At 45.7% G+C, this 19,499-nt stretch overlaps 4 protein-coding genes across 15 annotated transcripts in view; 3 read left to right on the top strand and 1 right to left on the bottom strand.

Moving 5' to 3' along the window:
• The window catches only part of LOC132265089 (protein sprint), a 56,342-nt gene extending 46,200 nt beyond the window's left edge, over window positions 1-10,142 (top strand). For 10 of the 11 annotated variants that reach the window (XM_059765567.1, XM_059765566.1, XM_059765565.1 and 7 more), the window contains 8 exons: window positions 1,407-2,363; window positions 2,427-2,835; window positions 2,897-3,704; window positions 4,041-4,237; window positions 4,509-4,664; window positions 7,659-8,476; window positions 8,535-8,733; window positions 8,798-10,142. In XM_059765567.1, coding sequence (XP_059621550.1) covers window positions 1,407-2,363; window positions 2,427-2,835; window positions 2,897-3,704; window positions 4,041-4,237; window positions 4,509-4,664; window positions 7,659-8,476; window positions 8,535-8,733; window positions 8,798-8,934 — 3,681 coding nt within the window. In that variant the 3' untranslated portion in view covers window positions 8,935-10,142. The remainder of the gene's footprint in view (window positions 1-1,406; window positions 2,364-2,426; window positions 2,836-2,896; window positions 3,705-4,040; window positions 4,238-4,508; window positions 4,665-7,658; window positions 8,477-8,534; window positions 8,734-8,797) is intronic. The other variant, XM_059765561.1, reaches the window with a different exon arrangement.
• Window positions 10,143-10,311: 169 nt separating this feature from the next.
• LOC132265095 (WD repeat-containing protein 46) lies at window positions 10,312-12,294 on the bottom strand. Its single transcript, XM_059765580.1, has 2 exons — window positions 12,162-12,294; window positions 10,312-12,085 (listed from the first exon to the last, which is right to left on the bottom strand). Exons 1-2 carry the CDS (start codon window positions 12,162-12,164, stop codon window positions 10,349-10,351), a joined length of 1,740 nt encoding a protein of 579 aa, XP_059621563.1. The 5' UTR covers window positions 12,165-12,294; the 3' UTR covers window positions 10,312-10,348.
• A 38-nt stretch (window positions 12,295-12,332) lies between these two features.
• LOC132265099 (ADP-ribosylation factor-like protein 5B) lies at window positions 12,333-17,927 on the top strand. The gene is made up of 5 exons (XM_059765584.1): window positions 12,333-12,707; window positions 15,738-15,853; window positions 15,950-16,042; window positions 17,021-17,256; window positions 17,346-17,927. The coding sequence occupies exons 1-5, from the start codon at window positions 12,662-12,664 to the stop codon at window positions 17,392-17,394; spliced, it is 540 nt and encodes a 179-aa protein (XP_059621567.1). The 5' UTR covers window positions 12,333-12,661; the 3' UTR covers window positions 17,395-17,927.
• Window positions 17,928-18,065: 138 nt separating this feature from the next.
• LOC132264730 (methylenetetrahydrofolate reductase (NADPH)-like) lies at window positions 18,066-19,185 on the top strand. Of its 2 annotated transcripts, none has more exons than XM_059765027.1 (2): window positions 18,066-18,563; window positions 18,623-19,185. In XM_059765027.1, the coding sequence occupies exons 1-2, from the start codon at window positions 18,206-18,208 to the stop codon at window positions 19,159-19,161; spliced, it is 897 nt and encodes a 298-aa protein (XP_059621010.1). In that variant the 5' UTR covers window positions 18,066-18,205; the 3' UTR covers window positions 19,162-19,185. The 2 variants fall into 2 exon arrangements, with proteins under 2 accessions (XP_059621010.1, XP_059621009.1); XM_059765026.1 differs by having other exon boundaries at window positions 18,620-19,185.
• Window positions 19,186-19,499: the final 314 nt, after the last annotated feature.

The following is a 19,499-nucleotide window of genomic DNA, read 5'->3' as shown; positions in this document are numbered from 1 at the left end:
TCCTCGACATTTAGCAAATTGTCCCAGGATTGAAAACTCTGCGTGCGGTGTGTTAATTCACGTGGAAGAGCAGAACAAACGGTGGACAGAGAGAGAGTGAGAGTTGGGGAAATGAATCCATTAGTGTGTGGTATTGTGAGGAAAGTCAGGCTGAAAAAGAGGCGCTCTTCATTTGAGGCTTCACATGATATTTCATTTTGCGTCACACAAAAACCAAGAGTGAAAATTTACAATTCTGATCACACTTGCGCCGATGGGGGGAGAATTGGATTATCGTGAAAACATGGAGCTCTGATTACATCGGTTTACCAATCTGCATACATTTTGCCTCTCGGCCCGGCAAACATATTGTCAAATGCCTCCATTAAGTGCCACCCACCGCCCGGTATTAAATATTCTGTGAGCCTCATGCTCTCTCGCGCCTAGGAAAAAAGACATGCTCAGGAGAGCAAATTAGCAGATGCGGGCAGAGCTTTTCGCCTGGCGGAGAACCCAAAAGTCGAATGGTGAATCCAATCACGATTGTATGTAGTTTGGAATACTTCCAAAGCACGAAAGCTCGCCGTGCACTTTTTAGAGCAACGTGAGTGCATTGCACTCTTATTAAAATTCTTTTGATGGGGTGGAAACTTTCCAATTTTCATTATACATAGGTATCCATCGGATTTTCCTGCTTGTGTATTCGTTCGTGCTCCAGGAAGTGCAACGACTCGGGATTACATATCGTGTATATGTACACAAATGAATGTTCTCCGAGAGAAAGAGTTGAAATCTTGTTAAAGAGACTTCAAGTGTGCCTTAATTTAACATTATAGGATGGAGTTTGAGCTTAAACTTGGTGAATCAAAGGGATTTTTACGGTTTTGAATTAAAAATGATTAATTTAAATGTTGAAATATTGATGACAAATCGACATTCAACTGAATAATAATCGTCACATAATTCACTACAAATAAAATGATACAAAGTCTTGGCGAAAAAGTCAAATTGCGCCATTCGCTGCACAGGAATTCCGCTCATGACATTTTACCATTGTGCATGCGAAGCCACAGAAGTCAGTTGGTCGAGGAGGGGCCAAAAGTGTCGGGGAATTCGGTTTTAATGACAAAAATTCACGCACCATTTATTTCACTGGGTCTGACTTGTGCACAAGATAAATAGTCGAGTGAGACGGAAAGTCCCCTCTTGGCTGTTGAAAAAACAGGTGATATTGGAGAGCCGAACAAGAAGTCCAATCTTCCTGGGGTGTATTTTTAACCCTTTTCCAATTTTTCATCCTCTCACGAGGCAATTGTTCGAGGGGGTGTTTTTATGTGGAGGGTTTGGAAGAAGAATTGTGTGGGGATTTTGAGTTAATGGGATTTGTTTTATCCACGAAGTACAACCTTGAATCTTGTCTCTTGCAGAACTTTGTCGTGCGCGGCTCAAGTCAGGCCAACACCATGGCGGTGTCGGTGCGTCTTCCGCCGGACACTGGGCCCTACATTGAGCACTACTTGATCCAGTCGGACAGTGGAGTGCTGTCGCTGGAAAGCTCTCGCTTCAAGTTCGACTCAATTCCCGCCCTGATCGCGCACTATGCGCAGTGCTGTGACGAGCTGCCCGTGCAGCTGATGCTGCCGCGCGCCCTGCGCGAGGCCCGGAATCGGCAGCAGCTGTCCTCGCTGGCGCTGCTCGGCCAGGAGTTTTGGCGCTACCCAATGGCGAGCCCGAAGCCAGGCAGTCAGGCGTCAACGCCAGTGGATCCTAAGTCGGCCGCCACGGACTCGTCGGGCGTGGGCGTGACTGTGTTCAGCTCGTCCGTGAGCCAGAAACACCCGCCGAAGCCACTCAAGACGTCCATTCTCAGTCCCGGCAGTCAAGTGGAAACGCCTTCCGACACGTCTTCTAGTCTCAGCAGCTTTACGCCCAGCAATGGCCACCAACTCTTGAGCCCCGAGTCCGTGGACAGCGTCGCGCTGACCATGTCACCGGTGGAGTCTTGTCGGTCTGGTATTGTGGGCAAGACGAGCACATTTAAGTCGCAGCTGAAGAGAACACCTCCAGTTCCCATGGCCAGGACGCCCGAGCTGATCGATCAAGGAGAGAAAACCGGAGCTTTCGCATTGGAATCATTTCCCGGCGGCCAAATCCGGGCGCCCAGACCAACTCCGCCGAACACACTGAATCTGGGGCCGCTGAGGACGCCTCCAGCGCCACCGCCGCGATGGTCCAAGCCCGTGGCGACTGTGAGTCCTGACCAGGCGACCTTAGAGACTCAGGCCAACAACTTCACAGTCACCACGACAGTCACATTCAGCATGGAGAGCGGCGCCAAAGCGCAGAGTCCGCAGATTGTAGAGATTTCCTCCCCAACGACGAGCGTGAGTGTTTCCTTGTCTCTATGGTTTTGTGGTATTGAGGATTGACGGGTGTTTCTCTTGCAGGACGTGCTGCAGTTCCAGACAATCTCCAAGCGACTGTCGCCTGAGGGCGAGTGTCACAAGAACGGCGATGCCATGTCGACGCTGGACTCCAAGAGGTGGCTCAGCAATCTCAGCAGGGACTCCGCGCGTGGCAATCGGAAAGCCGTGTCGCCCAGTCTAGCGGAGACACCGAATGGCCAGAGAATGCGCCGCAGCAAGGCCAAGAAGGAGTCCAAGCACTACCAAGAGTCGGACATCCTGGAGTCACCCTCGATCTACTGCAGGAGTGCCTTGGGCGACAAGATAAGTGATTACGAGGATATCTGGACGCAGGAGAACAATGGGAATCCGCATCTTCTCAGAGGATCGCACATGTCCAGCTTCAGGCCTGAGAGTCACGGCAAGAGGCCTGATCTCCTGGCGGAGACGCGTAAGAATTGTATTTCTGACTTGTTTAGTTCCTTAAAATGACCGATTTCTCATCCTTGCAGCCACCGTGACGTCCTTGAATGGGAATCTCTTGTCTCCCACCGGATCTATCGCCTCGTCGAACAATTCCCCGCCCAAACCGCCGTCAGAGACGGACTCTGCGGCTCCTCTGTGTCCTCAGCAGGAGTCTGCGGAGCGCACGAGCTTCCTGGAGAATGACTCCCTGGTGGCGCATCTGGCCAATCCGAAGGAGGGAACACAGCGTTTCGGGATCTACCACAAGACTCAGTCACAAACGCCCGAGGCTGATCCGATGCTGCAGCCGCGCAATCGATTGGGTCTCGTGCTGACCAGCACACCGCCGAAGCTGGAAGATCCTGCGACTCCTGCGGGCAGGAGCAAGCAAGGCAGCCCGTTTTACTCAGAACCCGTGGATTCGGTGCAGAACATCACGCGGCGGAGCAACAGAAGCTCTCAGATTCCCAGCAGCCAGCGCTTCTCGGAGCCGCCAAAAGGGCCCTTCCGCAGCGCTCTAGCGGCGATTATTCCGCCAGGAGACGCCATGCAGCGAAATCCGCTGGCGGGATCGCTGGACGAGCTGAAGAAGAGGAACAGGAAGGCGCGTGGAAGACTGGATCCCTGGCCGCTGGACAGCAGCTGGGAATTTGTGGGCAATGACGCTGATGACAACGACTATGACTCGGATCTCAACTGGAGGACGAGCTATAGGAGAGACAGCGTTCCGCCGCAGCCGCAAGTGCAGCCGCCGAAGCCACCGGAGGTGCAGAAGGAGCCTAAAGTCAGGCCACTGACCATTCATCAGATCATCGCGACGCGGATGCCGGAATTGAATCTCCCAGAACAGATAAGGTAATGTTTACTGAAATAGTTGGGATTGTTTATTTTTTCCTTGTCTCGCGTGGAATCCTATATATTTCCATTTTCCACCCTTTTCCAAATGCATACACGCTCGCGCGCCCTAAAAGATCTCTGTTTACAGTGTGAATAGAATAAATATTTTCAATTCCGCCTCTTCCTCTCGATCGTAAATATTTAAATACATTCAACGGCATTGCATGCAAATCTATCTATCATGAACGCACGACAAATTATCGCCAAAATTCGCCCAGAGAGAGTCTTGCCGAAATTGTGCAGAAACATTGGGGCGATAAGTGTGCGGAAAATTTTCAGACAATCCTCTTGCAGATGCTCTTCACCCACTCCGGAGTCTAGCGTGGTCAACGGCACCATCACCAGGCGACAGCGCATCTCCGCCTATGACAATGTGGAGCGCGGCGCGACGTCTTCGCTGCTGTGTCCAGACAGCGCCCAGTCGGACGACGGGACGGTCTTCTCGGAGCCCTGGGACAGTTCACAGTGGGACTCCTTCCTGCCGCACGACGGTGAGTCAGCCCTGATTGCTTCCAAAGCACTTTTAGAAGCCCCAAAAAGCCTCTAAAATGCATATTTTTCATCCATTTGTGGGGAAATATTGTAAGAATTTGCTTGAAAATTGATTCATGATGAACTTCTAATCAATTACTAACTCTATTGTATAAGTTTCCATGGCAAAATGTCCCCAAGAGTGATTGAAAGAAGCTAGGCTAATGTTAATATCTCCCCCTTGATCGCTTCCACTGCATTCTGACCAAGCGCTTCTCATTGCCAACACAGACGCTTCGGACTCGATTCATCTGTCCAAGTGCCGCGCTCTTCTGGGTCACGAGGAGGACGATACCCTGGTGGAGGATGCGTCACAAAGAGAGAAGCAGCCCGCCAAAGTGGCCACGATATTCCGCAGTCGCAGTTGCCGCGATCGTGAGATTCTCTGTGAGTATCTTTGTCACACACGACTAAATCATCTTTATGTGGAGCCAGAGTGCCGGGCCTACTCGCCAGTTAGGCAAACACGTTGATCTTCCTTGTGTCTGGCCACACGGAATTGCGCTTCGGCGATGAACTTTGAATATGCGTCGCGGCAAAGGAGAGAGACACTCTCATTCATTACTACTAAGCATTCTTCCGACGCGATAAGGATTGTGTGTGGAGTGGCTTATCATGGGAACTTGCATTGATGCCTCTCGATCAGCTCATAATGTCTGTTAAGATGTCTCTTACACTGTTTACTATCCGCTCGGTCGGGTTGCTTTCGGCGCACAGCTTTGCTTTTTGATCATTCTCTTTAATGTGATCAGAAGTGAGATTCGAAGATTTTGCTGGCATTTAACACGTCTTTAATTTGCTGACAGTCTTAATTGAGATTCTCCACTAAAACCTTGCCAAATACGTTAAATTTTCTTAACCGTATCGATTATGGGAAAATCTATATTCAATTCTGTCGATTTATGCACTTAAAGAAAATGTGAAATTAGAAATCAAAGACAGAGAGATAATTATTGTCGCGTATTCAGTTCTGAATGGTTTATTTTTAAACTTATTTCATAGAATTTTTAGTTCAATCCTTAATCATCGAGCAATCTACAATTTGTCCTCACCTTTTGCCTTCCACTCACTCACGATGAGTCATTCAATGACACTAATAATCCCGATCAAATGCGGAAAGCAGGATGAGTCTCGATTGCTTGTCCTCGATGGAAGTTGACGCGCATTCCCAGTGCGAATTGCGCGCTCAAAATCGCAAAGTGGGTCAAAATTGCAGAGCGCATTTGACGGGGAATTTATCCTAGTTTGTCGGGCGGCGAGATCGCAGAGAAGAGAGAGTCAAAGTGTGACCAGTCTGATGTAATATGAATTGATAGTGGCATCATCGAGTGCACACTTATTGGGAGCGCGGGAAAAATCTCTCCATCAAGTTTAATGGGGAGATTCATGACAATTTGTTAGATAATGACCTTATGATTCGACAACAAATAACATAAGATTGATTCTCTTTGCCTGGCATGCGAAATGACTGTGTTGTGAGAGAGAGAGGAAGATTTGTTGGGCGCTGTTTTGTGTTATTGTTGGTTCATTGGTGGACAAATATTTTCTGACCTGGACCAGAAGAGTCCAGGAAGGGATAGAGAATACTTGGAATGCGACAATATGATCGTCGAAGAGTCGACGAGAGTGGGAAAATGCGAGCGACTGAGAGATAATCCTGATAATGCATACTGGGCTGAGAGAGAGAGGCAAAGTCTTGAAATACTGAACGACGAGCTAGGCAAAAGCTTATTCACAGTGAATCAGTGGCAGTGGTCAGATGGTTTTTGTGGTGTCCTTATCTTTGGGGTCTTTTTCTCAAGTCTCGATGACTGATCCGAAGTGGCGCATTTTGCAAGCACTTGGCGGACAATCTTGAGTGGAGGAGTGAGAGAGATTTTGGGTGGCAGAGAGACTTTGTGTGCCGATGAGAAACTTTCATTTCCGTACATTTGTGCTGCGTGGTAAAAATCGCTTTTCCATCAATCATGAAGTGGTTCACCAGATTATACCGAAAAAGAGGCGCGAGCCCAGTTAATTGTCCCGCCCAGGCGAGTGGCAGCATCAATTCAGTGACTTTTGACCTCAATCCGTGTGAGAAGAGTGCGCGCGCCGAGCCCAGGCCGTCCTGCAGTCATCCGCTGAAGTCGATCCTGCGCAAGGACAGCAAGTATGATCGCATCAGCGTGGAACGTCGCATCAGGGCGAACAGGATTCGCGAGGTGGGGAGCCTGGCGAGTCTCATTGATCGCCGCATTTGGGAGTCCAGGGGATATTTATGGCCGGAGGACATCGAAGGCATTCCCATGACGCAGAAAGTGTACATGCTGAGGATTTGGGAGGTGATCGTGAGTGATCTGCAGGAGGACTCGGATGTGGATCTAGATGGCTTCGAGGTCATCAAGGCGCCTCCGTCCGTGGTGGATTTGACGCTGTACGATTCGGACACGGACGAGGATGGCGTGTTCGCGGGCGCCGATCAGCCCTTTGTGGACGATCGCCTGAACTACTCCAGCGATCTGTTCGAGGACAGCTGCACGCTGGGCTATCCCATCGACCGCAGCCTGGACGAGAAGGCGTTCGGCGTGGTGGAGAGCGCGCACAAGCCCACGTGCAGCGCTGTCACTGGATATGATGAAGAATATGATCTTGAGGGTGAGCTTGACGATGTCGACGCCATCGAGCGTTATCGCCTTGAGCAGCTTCTGTCCATTCAGAACAGCATTTCAGCTCAGAAGGAGCACTTCAGCAAGGCCAGATTGGTCGTTCCTGTGGTCTTTCACCAATCCAGCGGCTTTCCATGCGCCATTAATCGCCTGGTGAAGAAGGATCTCACGGCTAAGGATATCGAATTGGGCTTCGGACTCAGCGACAGCGGCAGCATTCTCATCAATCTCGATCACATCGTTGTCCATCAGGGCTATTGTGGCTTCAGTCATGGCAAGATGTCGCGCAAGTTCAGAAATGTGCCCAAAGGAAAGGATCCGCTGAATCCCACCGCTATGGAGCGCTTCAAGGCGTGGCTGAAGGAGAAGTTCAGCTGCAAATTGTCAGAGAAACTGAAGAAGTTCAAGGAACTTTTCCGTGGTACTTGCTTTTATTACTACAAACTGACTTTTCGGCGCATTTTCCATCATTCATTCTCCATTCTCTAACGCATTTCACTTGGTCGTTTCATTAGTTTTAATTAAGGAAATTCTCTGGTTGTCAAAGGAAAATTCTAAGGTTTTGAATTTGTGTCTTTCCGGTATTTTTCTCAAATCATTTTATCAGCATTAAAAAGGTCATTATCTATCAATTGTTTAAGATCTCTAAATATTTTGGGAAATTGAATGTGCATGGTTTTCTAACGATGATCTTCAGCAATGATGGCTAAATGTGGGTTTTTTCTTGCCTTTGCAGGTCACCCGCGGAACAAGACCACTTCCGGAGGCCCTGGAGAGTCCGTGGGCGCGTACGCCATGAGCCTGGCCAATGATCCCACTTCGACCTTCGCGCGCAACATCGAGAACTTCATCTGCTGCACCAAAGAATCGCGCGAGGCGGCGCCGCAAATTGTGATGCGCAACATGCGGCAGTTCATGAGTGGCATGAAGAATTACCTGGTGAAGCATGGCGAGGGTGACTTCCAGCTGGAAGTGCAGCGCGCCTGCTCGCGCCTGAAGCCCGACGAGTTTCTCAACCTCGACACCATCCTTGAGGGCGTAATGCAGCGCCTCGTGGTGCTGCCGCTGCGCGAGCATCTCTACGGACGCTTCGTGGAGTACTACATGCGCTCCCGCGACATCCAGCTGCTGGTGGAGAATGTGCGCTTCGCCAGTGGCAAGAGCGCTATCGACATGGGCATCCGCAAGGAGATCTCGCCGCCGTCGGAAGCCTCCATGCGCTACATCGCGATGATCCTGCAGCGCCTGCAGGAGGCGGAGCAGCCGCTGGAAAAGCTGGACTACCTGCTGGCCGCCGTGTCGGCGATCTTCGAGGCCACGGGATCGCCGAAGAGCAGCGCGTTGTGCGCCGACGACTTCCTGCCCATCTTGGTGTACGTGGTGGCCAAGAGTGGCTTCGTGGGCGCCGAGATCGAGGCGGAGTTCATGTGGGGCCTCCTGCAACCGTCGCTGCTCAGCGGCGAGGCGGGCTACTATCTCACGGCGCTCTGCAGCGCGGCGCACGTACTTAAGACGTTCAAGGACAGCCAGAACGAGATGTGCGGAACGATCGACGTGAGTTTGTTCGACTTTTTGGTGTGCAACGGAGGGTTAATTTTTCTCTTCCTTGCAGTGGAGATCCTCCGCCATGCCCGCGTGCTCGTCCGTGCTGCGTGTCATCATTCCGGATGAGTACAATGGATCTCTGCAGACGAGGACGCTGCCCGTTCGTCCTCACACAACCACCAAAGAAGTGTGTCGCATCATTGCGCATAAGGCGAGGATCACCAATCCGCAGGATTACGGGCTCTTCAAGCTGGTCGACGGCGAAGGTGAGTTGGCGAGGAAGTGCATTACTAAATGTTTTCGCTGTTTTAACTGTGATTTCCTCCGCAGAGACTCTCCTGATGGAGTCAGAGTGTCCGCAAGACGCCAGATTGGCGGCTCGCGGGAAGCACTGGATGTTGGCCTACAAGCGCATCGACGCGAAGATCGCCTGGCCCACGACGGCGGCCTCGTCGTCCAACTCGTAAACCCTTTTTTGCGCAGCCGAAGCACAGTATTCATTTTGGGCGCGATTTGGCGACAAGGATTTACCGCAAATTTAGTCTCCGTAGTATTTAAGGCAATTTGCATTAATCTCATTGCTGAGTAGGAAAAGCATGAAACTATATTCGCTGTATTTCAGTACTTTTTATACATTCTGACTAAAAAAAATATATATTCGTACCTCTCTTATTGTGTGAAAGCGCGTTTTAAAGCGAAGATATATATATATATATGAAATTGCAAATTTTTCGTAGAGAAAAAAGAGAAATCTTCCTTCGCACATGAATTTTCTTGCCATGCAGATGGAAAAGAGGGAGGAAAAAATGCCGCAAAAGGAACGAAAGAATTAATGCTGTGATTAATTTGTTGCTCGGTTTGTCCATCAATTTTATTTTATAATCTTTTTTAATTGAAAAAGAAATTATGGGTTTTTATTTCTACTGCAAATTTTTTTTTTTACTTTTGTGTGTGTTTTTATTGTTTTGCAATCTTTAAACTTCACGCAAGCAAACATATAATTCCACAGTGAAGAATGAAGTGAAAGGGATATTCTAAAAGAATAAATCAATAGGATAAAAACCAATTTGTATATTTTGATGAAACAAGTAAAATATAAATTTACAATGTCAAGAGAGAGTCATGCAGAAAAGAAAGAAAATAGCAGGAAAATGACCAATTTTGTGTAAAAGTGGAAGATTTGAGGTGTATTTTGCATAACACGTATTCCAGAAAGTGAACGAAAGATATACTAATTATCGTTTGTCTCTCTCTCTCTATTTTGCGAAAGTAATCTTTTTCTAACTGACACTTTTAACGATTCAATGCAATGACTCGAGGCGCTGAAAGTCCAGACCACAGTCCAAGAAGAAAGAATCCCTTCCATTGTCTAGTCTTCAGGTCAATATTTTCCTAGAATCACACCTGAATTCCAAATGGTTTCTCATCCTGAAGATCATGATTAAGTTACTCCTCCGTAAAACATTGTGACTTTGGTGGATTTTCTTCGTCTGCGACGATTTAATAATGAAATATTTATGAAGGAAAAGTATCAATATATAAAAATTTCTAATATTTTACTACACGACACACGATGAATAACCTTTATATAGAAATTTCATCATTTTGATAATTGAGATAAATAAAAACTAATAACGAGTCTCAAGTAAACGTGTTGTTTTACTGCCCAAAAGGACGACGAAATTGACAAGAAGCAGCAATAAATCATACTTTTCAGGGTAAGAAAGGTGTTAAACAGTTAAGAATGCTAAGAAGTCATTAACTTTGAGGATTATGTCTGCCTCAAACTCTAGCTCTAGGCAAAGCGCTCTAAGCAATTTCCCCACAAACTCAGCCAAGACACATTTCCAATGTTAAGAGAACCTTTTATTATCAATTCTTCTAATTCTGGTTCTTCTTCTTGGGCCTGAATCTGTCCAGGACGCTCTTGCTCTTCTGCTCCAGCGGAATGAAATCCTTAGAGGTGCCAGCTTCGCCCACGATCGTCTCCTTGACGCTCTCCACGTCCTTCCTGAACTCCTGGATCTTCGTCTCGCGGACAATTTGCTTGTTGCGCGCCTTCTGCGCCGAACCGCCCTTGCCTTTGGCCTTGCGCCGCGGCTCAAAGTTGATCTTGGGCGCCTTCATCAGCATCATCTTTCGCTTGGCCTCCACTCTCTCCCTGAGCGTCGGCACGTCTACCTCGGCTATCTTACTGGGATCCAGACCGATCAATTCCATGGGGATTTTCTCCAGCAACGCATGGACTTCGTACTCTCGGCGCTGCGACAGGCTCATGAAGGGATTCGCCTCGCGGGCGTCGAAGTTGGGCTCCCCAGAGCCCGGCACGAGGAGTGAGGTGAAGCCCTTCTCCGTGGACACGCCTAGGACGTCCTCGAAGGGACAGAATTGCATCCCCGTCACGCGTCCGTCGGCGCGCTGGCGAAGATAAGGCGCTGCATTGGTCAGCGTAGAGGGCTTCCGGTAAATCTCCACCACATTGCCCATGGCGAAGCCCAGGAGGCCGCGCTGGGACACTGCCAGCTCCTCCACGGCCGTGCGCGTCTTGTAAATGTGCAGCGGACCGGCGAGCTGTCGAAGATCCCACACTTTGACGCTCCTGTCTAGGCCGGCGGTGATCAGCTGCTGCCCCGTGCTGTCCGCCGCGATGGCGGTGATGGGGGCGGGATGGCACAGCATCTTGGCCACGGGCTGCTGCTGCGAAGGCGCCCACATACTCACAACGCCCTTCGAGCCGCCCAAGCACATCAGAGCGTTGTATGGATTCTGACACACCGAGCGAATTCGTCCCACATTCGACTGGTACTTGCCCACAATCTCTCCCACGGACACGTCCAGCCACGCCAGGAAGCCCACGTCAGAGACTGTGGCCAGGAGGAAGTGATACGGCAGGAATTCCATCCGGTTGACGCGATGCAACTGCTTCACGCAGTGCAATTCTGTGCCCTTCTTGTCGTAGAAATGCACCCACTGGCGCTGCGCCGCGGCGAACATCGTTTCCAGATGCAGCCATGAGACGTCCACTATCTCCTCCATCACGTTAGTCTCGCAGTGCAGTCCCTTCCGTACCCAATCCATCGCCGCAACGTGGCCTTTCCGCCCGCCCAGCAGCAAATGCCTGCCGTTGCGCGTGTACTTCATGCGATACGAGCCGAAATCCAGCTTCAGCTCAAAAGATTTCGTCGCCGCCGTGATGTCCACGTGCTGCACAATCTCATCCTGGGTGTATTCAGCCGTCTCCTCGTCCTCGTCAGGCTCAATGAAGCCTTCTGTCTCCGGGAGCAGAATTTCCGCTCGCGCAGCCTGTTCCGAAGCGAATTCGTAGTAGATCTCTTTCCTGCGCAGCTTGGCCTTGTGGATGGATGTCTCCACGCCCGAGGCGTCCGCTCCGGAGCCGCGAGAGTGGCGACTCAAGGCTTCCGGATCAATGGGCGCCGGTCCGGGAAACTTCCTCTTCTGCCCGGATTTCTTGCCTCTGTGCCTGAACTTCCCGAAAGGCTTCTCTTTATGCTCTACCACGACATTTTCGTGGGAGTTTTTCACGATCTTCCTGTCTTTTGAGCGCTTTTTCTGTTCCGGTTTCTCTCCTTTGGTGTCCACAAAGAACAAGTCAGAATCCTGAGTGGGAAATATGAGAATTCCATGAGACAATGATTTAAAACTGTGAAGTTGTGTTTGATAGACAATTTCTCACCATTTTCCGAATATTTGTGCACTATTTTCTCTGAGATTTTCACGCTTTTCCTCAATCAAAACAAGAAACTTGTTGACATGCCCACATGGCAGCTGACAGCGAGTTGACACTTGCACTTGGCAACCCCGAAAAACTCTTGCAACCCTTTTTCGAGTTCGAAAACTCCCCGTGTCATTTCGATGAGAGTGAAAATTTTCTCAAGAAACTTTTGCCTCCTCAATAATTGATAAATTTAATTAGCTTTCCCAGCGTGAAACAGTGATAGGGACACAAAGGGACTCTCCGCAGTGCCAGTGACGTGTCACAGATGTGTTGTGCGTCCTGATTTCCGTGCGTGTTCGCGGAAAATCTGTTGTGTGACCATTGTTGGTGTTGTCAAAAAAGTGATGCATTTTGGTGGTGGTTTTTCCTAGAGAAAGACACCCTTTTCCCCGGACAATCCGAGCATTTTTCACGTGCCACAGCACCAGCGGGTGGAAGCGGAGGCCCAGCAGTGCACCATGGGGCTCCTCTTTGCGAAACTGTGGAGTCTCTTCGGGAACGAAGGTGAGTTGTCAGGCGCGCATTCCAGAGGCGCTCCAAAGAAACACTTTCTAATAGCCAATCTCTTGGGTCTCGCTCTCAATTTTTATTGCCGTGCGTTTCGCTGGCCAGAGGCCAGTAATTGGCAAGCAATTTGCTCGCTCAGGGGACACCAAGACAGTCAGCCTTTGGGCGGGAAGGCCTTGTTGCAATTTCTCTCTGATTTCCACCCAATTTCCCGCTCCAGTAAGCAAGACAGTGACATCCACACACTCCCAGGAAGTCCCAAGACACCCCCATATCCTGACCAGAGCCTACACAGAGCCCCAGAAGACAGTATTTTGACGGCAAGGCTGATGATTCGCCATCAACAAAGTATGCGCCTCTCAATGTGGCACACATAAAGTGCAACAGAAGCAGTTTTTGCCAAGAAGCCAGTCTATTTATTAACCAATTCACACTCTGAGAGGCAGAAGAATTGCCTCTGGTAGAGCGTGTGAAGATTTTTCACTCCCAACTGTTCATTTCTCTTCGGATTCTCCACGCTCATTGTCTGAGTCTCACTTGGGCGTCAACAAACAATAAATTGCATGTGAAATACAGACTTTTCCGAAATGTTTCACGAAAGTTTCCAGGCAATTTCATACACAAGGGGCGGAGCTTTTGAGTAGGCGGGGCGTGGTATAGTGATTGTTTGGTAATCAATCAATCAATCAATTAAATTGGGTTTGTGGGAAAATTTCAAGGCTTAATTCTTATTCAGTTACAAGATATTTTTGCTCTAAATTGCTTTACAACAGATTATAGAGATTTTATCACTCAACTGCTGGGTATTTAACAATTTTCCACCCGTATGAGCTTCTTATTTTGACTGTCTGTGAGAAATCCGCAGTGCGTTTCTTCGCGGAATGTGACTAATTTATCACTGGGTGGAAAACACAGTCTAATAAATTAGGAAGGAACACTCAGTATCAACACAAAATGATAAGAGAAATGACTGAAGAGTTGTGGGGAAATTTGACTGGAAAACCGTGTGATCTGGTAGAGAAATTCTAAGCTAACTTTGAAGTGGTTTTCATGTAGAAAAATTCTGCGACACTTCTTGATGAATATTTATGAAATTTCCTTCGAGAAAATTCCTCAAATTACAAATCACGTAACGGAAATCATGCTAAAGAAGTGACAACGATAAGTGTAATTGATTAATTTTCGGTCGCCTTTGCGTCTTCGGGTCAAAGTAAAGCGTGTGCTAATTGAGTTATGTGTGTCCACATTTGGAGGGAAATAAATTGCGCTAATTGCCGCTGAATCGTGTGCATAGTTTCAAAAAAATCTGCGGTGGTAATTGAATTAGAGGAGATGCCAAGTTCATGAACGCTCATAGGGAAGAACATCTGCTGGCAATTGAGAGCAATTTTGTCAGGTGCGCCCAAGAGAGGTCAAGAGATTGGCCGGCTGAGAAGATGCTCTTCATTTCACCTGCTGAGCAATTTTGGAGGTTCTTTTGGCGCTTCTTTTGCACTGTTGAAGAGCGATAAAAACGCTTTCTCGCGAGGCACAAAAATGCTTTTTGGGTATTTTTCCAGTCTCTCCTCTCTCTCACTCTCTTGAGAGTATTTTGCCGAGAGTTTGCACAAGTTTATTCCCAACTGCTGTTAAAGCATTGTCGCCACATAATAATTTGATTTAAAGAGGAGGAAAAAGAGGGAAAAAATTGTCTGTTTTTCCCCTCCCAATCTCCAGAGTGTCATTAATTTGGAAGATTTCCAAAACAAAAAAAAATATCCAGAATTAATTGTAGTAGAGCACCAAATGCGGATAAAATGTGGGCGTCGAGGCCAAAAAGAGTGGCGAGTTTTTGGGTCAGAAAAATGAAGCCTTGAGTTGATGATTTGCATATTTAAGAGGCGAAAAAAATAATGTCTCTCGAGTGCATGAGATTTTTTGGATAGCGTAGAGAAATGCAGTATATTTTACTCGTGATATCGCGAAAAATTATATTCCAATCACGCGTCGCACGAGGGCTTTTTCGCCAAAAAGTCAATGCCATGGGAAAGTGGGTGGGTTTGGAAAGAAAGAAGTGTTGAGGAGGAAGTGTAGCATGTTGTGTTGCTCCGCATTGAGAAAGCTAAACAACATGTGGAAGTGTAAAATGCATAATGAGAATGATAATATTTAAATTCTACAGCAAATGTATTGGAAAATATAGGTGAAGAAAATTGTTTTTAGCTGTTTTCTTGTGTGTTTCAGAAATCTTATATTGAACAATGCAATTTTTTTTTTCATTATTCTTTCCAAACAATGTCAATAGAATTTTAATTTATTGACAATTCTGACTCTTTTTTACTGATCAAAATGTTTTTGTCCTAAATTTGCAGCCAAGTTTCTTGACTTCCTTTGCATTTTGTTGGATCTTAATTAGAGATTTGAAGATATTAATTTAAAGTTGAATCATTTGAATAAATTTGAGTGAAAAAGCGATCTAAATAACAGGATTAGGGTTTATAATTGCACTCCCTTTTGTAGTATATGAAATGAAATTAACTGAACTACTTTACGTATTTAATCACTCTTTTCTTCTACAATTTTAAACACCATTCAAAGAAAGGGAATGAGAATGCATTCACTCTCTCTCTCTCATTCGCTCTAAGAATGATTTCTGTTCTCTATTTGATTTTCTGTCTGAAGAAGTTGGCTTAAGTGTGAACTTGAGGGCACTTAAATACCTTGCAATCTCTCTTGACCTTGCGAAATGTTCAAGCGTGTGGGAAAAAACGTGAGAAGTCGAGTCGTGAATCATTTGCTGGGCCTCTGAGAAATTTTTTATCAATATTTAAGTGAGTATTTGTTGGGAAGAGAGAAAGAGGCAAAAGCGAGGAATGATTTCCTGGGTGTGGGAGAAGAAAAAGGCTTTCGGCATGCTTGAGGAATTCCAAATGATCAGATATGTGCTATATATTTTAATCAGATAAAAACAATAAAATTTACCCACCATTATTGCGTCCCTCTGCTCTCAATTCACTCACTCTTTCTCTCTCTCTCGTGTCTTTTCAGAACACAAATTAGTAATGGTTGGCCTGGATAATGCGGGTAAAACGACCATCCTCTATCAATATCTAATGAATGAAGTCGTTCATACGAGTCCAACGATTGGATCCAATGTCGAAGAGGTTTGTTTCCTCATCCATTTGACGACTGTAAAATTTAACACGTTGTTTTTTTTTCTTTGGTTGCTGTAAAATGTCTCTCTTTCTCACCTTCCGCAGGTCGTTTTTAGGAATATTCACTTTATCGTGTGGGATTTAGGCGGCCAGCAGAGTCTTCGGGCGGCCTGGAGCACGTACTATACAAACACAGAGGTGAGAATGACGCTGTTGGTGCTCTGCAACCGAGCAGATTCTACATATTTAAAGCAGGATAATTAAGCGAATTGTCAATGTTTTAATTGCTATGCGTCTGACGGAGAAGACTTTGTGGCGATGATATGCAAAATTATTCTATTGATTTCGATAGGCAAATTGAAATGCCAATGGATGAAAATGTCAGCTGATAAGACGCAAATGCTTTGTGTGCTGTTTATTAAGAGCATCGATGAGGAGAACTGATCAAATCAATGTTAATGAAATAGTCAAGGGGGAAATAGAGTAGCTGAAAATCCTTGAGAAATTGGAAAAAGTTCTTAAATCACACTTTGAAGGCATTCTAAGACAAATTATTGATCGATATTTCGCTTTTCAGGGTATTTTTGTTTATAATTACATAATTAAAATAGCGTTAAAGAAATATGAAGATGTTTTTCTGGATTTCTTAAGCTTCTTGGGGGAAAAGTTTAAGTATTTGCAGTTGATTATGTTCGACTTGAGAACAATTTGCAGTCTTTTTAATTGTTTATAAATATAGAATGTTTATTGTGTGTTAAATACTTTATGCAATTACATAATGAATGAGGTTTCCTCCTTGAAAATAGTGTCTCAACGTTCCTTAAAGCATGCAGAGTTTAGTTTGTGGAAAAGGTCAGATAAGACGGCAGCTGTGTTATTATTTAATCTTGTAATTCGACAAAGTCTGTTTACACATTGACGAGTTTTCCATTTACACAACGTGCGCGCGTGTGTAAAATGATATAAATATCTCTCTATACAGAATTTAATGCATTTTGAAAGTTCTCTGGCTTGTTCATCAATTTTAATTAAGCTGTTGAATGGTTGTCAATAAATCAAATAAACTTTAATCCACACTGAACTGATAGAGAGTGAGAGCGAGAGTGCGATAATCTGAATTTAAGGGCTCACATGGTGGCTGAATCAATTAAGAGCGTCCCTTTTGTGCCCTTTCAGTTCATTATCATGGTGATAGACTCGACAGATAGGGAAAGGCTGGCGGTGACGCGCGAGGAACTGTACCGGATGCTGCAGCATGAGGACTTGGCCAAGGCGAGTTTACTAGTTTATGCGAATAAACAAGACTTAAAGGGCTCCATGAGTGCCGCAGAAATATCCCGACAATTGGATTTAACGTCCATCAAGAAGCACCAATGGCACATACAGGCGTGCTGCGCTCTCACTGGCGAAGGGTGAGTGAGTTTGGCCTTTCGCGCGAAGGACAATTAACTCCTTCTCACTGTCATTAATCCTTACTCTCCTCTATCTTTCTCTTTGGCAGACTCTATCAAGGACTGGAATGGATTGGACAGAGGATTAAGAAGAAATGACAACCAGATGACTAATTGTAGGCGTGCGCGCGAGAGGGGAAACATTTAACCGACTAAATTGTATTAAATGATAAGTTAATTTAATATGGGTGAGCGATGAAAGAGTGGAGAAAGTCACCTTGAGCGGGAGATCTTTTTCCAGTAAACAAAAAAAATGATTTACGTAAGCAAAGTGGATAGTTCAATTTCTTATTATAAAATACATCTTTTTTGTACAAGTTGTGAGTCTCTCCCCGAAAAAAAACAACATTTGATAGGTAGTAAATTCCACAAACTCCTTCAAGTGTGGTTGTAAACGTTTTTTTTTTTCTTTGATAGACGCGACTTTGAGAGTTGTGCACTTATTTGATTCCTCAAGTTGTGTTTCTTTTCCACCCTCAACTTGAGATTTAAGACAGAAAAAGCGTGTGTTTAAGTGTAATTCTTTCACCCCAAATTATCCCAATTGAGGGAAGATGTATGAAAAAAAATGTAATGGAGTTTAATGCGCGGAGAGAGATTGTTGTAAATATTTTCACGAGAGACAGGAGAAGTGAGACATTAAAGTAATTATACGATTTTAGAGGTCTTCTTTCTTATCACTCGCTCACAAACACCGTTGGAATGTTTGCTCATGAACCTTGAAGTGCTTGACCGAGAGTTGATATCGTCCACAGGGTGTTTAATAAGCTTTAATAAGTGTAATGTACAATTTTGTCAGAGTAACAAACTCTTGGATGATCTCATTTTCTGCTAACTTTGATCCATTTGAAGTTTCTATTGACGTCTAATCACAACTGTTCATTATATCGTTTAGTGAAAATTGCACAAAATGCATGAAGAAAATTCTCCTTTTGGAAACTCAAGCAGAAATCTTATGGAATTGATTAGAGAGAAGATCTCAAAGAAGCAACTGTTCTACACTATTCAAGTCACACCTTCGGATCCACCGCTGAATTTAACCTCTTTGCGTCCTCCGCCGCTTTTCGCCAGCATCACGTGGATTGCAGACAATAATCTCGTGGCTTTTCGACGCAATCCTGAAGTTTGCCCAGCGCTGGAAATGGCAAGAGAGCTTCGGAATAGTTTCCCTGTTCTTTCTCATCTCACATGCTTCAAGATGACTTCGGGAGATTTGATGGGAATCACTCAAAATGAGAATTTGCACAGCTTTTTCGCTCATCAAGGCAGTAAGAATGCTTTTTCATCAGTTTTCCTGCCAGATAACTAAAAACAATTCTTTCAGCAGATTCTTTAGACGCTGCTAATGACTTTCCGGAGTTTCGATATGCCGCTGAGTTGGTGAAATGGCTACGAAGCAATCGTCCAGACGCGACAATCGCCGTGGCCGGATATCCTGATGGGCATTTCCTCGCCACATCGCTTGAAGATGATTTGCAGCGATTGAAAGAGAAAGTCGACGCTGGAGCGGATTTAATCATCACTCAGTGGAATTTCTCTGCCGCAAAAGTCATTGATTTCATTGGAAAATGCCGCTCAATTGGAATCAAAGTCACTTTTCATCCTGGTCTCTTTATTCCGGTGTCTTTTGAGTCCCTAATCGCAATTTCAAGGCTCGGCAGGATTGTTCTCGATGAGGATATTTGGCTGAAGTTAAAGCAACACAGAGAAAATAATGATGCTTTTCAAGAAGTAATTTTGGGTATTACAGAAAATTGGGTGAAGGAGATTTTGAAGGAATTTCCAGAAGAAATCTCTGGTTTTCACTTGTTCACGTGGAATGATTTGGAAATAACACAGAAGTTCATTAATCGATTTTCCTTTTAGCTGAAAGAAATGTGGAAGAAATTGGCGAGAAGAATAAAATAAAATCTATTGAAAAGAATAATTTCAGATGTTCTTTGCAATTTTCATGCATTTATAAGCAAATTCCACGAAGAAAATGGTAATTTCTTGACAGTTGAAATTATTTTAATAATTTTAGAGTTCGTTTTTCTCACCAAATTACCACAGAAACACCTGTAAAATCTGTTTATGGAGCTTTTAAAGAGCTTCAAAAGCGTCGATAATGCTTGATAAATGAATGAAAAGTGGAGAATAATGTGTTAATGTACAATTTTCCCAGAGTGAGAGTCTCTTGATGATCGAATTTTCAGCTAACTTCA

Source organism: Phlebotomus argentipes, unplaced genomic scaffold, assembly GCF_947086385.1.
Source record: "Phlebotomus argentipes unplaced genomic scaffold, Phlebotomus argentipes genome assembly contig_2, whole genome shotgun sequence".
NCBI lineage: Eukaryota > Metazoa > Arthropoda > Insecta > Diptera > Psychodidae > Phlebotomus > Phlebotomus argentipes.
Note: the sequence above shows the minus strand (reverse complement) of the source record. Positions and strands in the feature narration are given on the sequence as shown.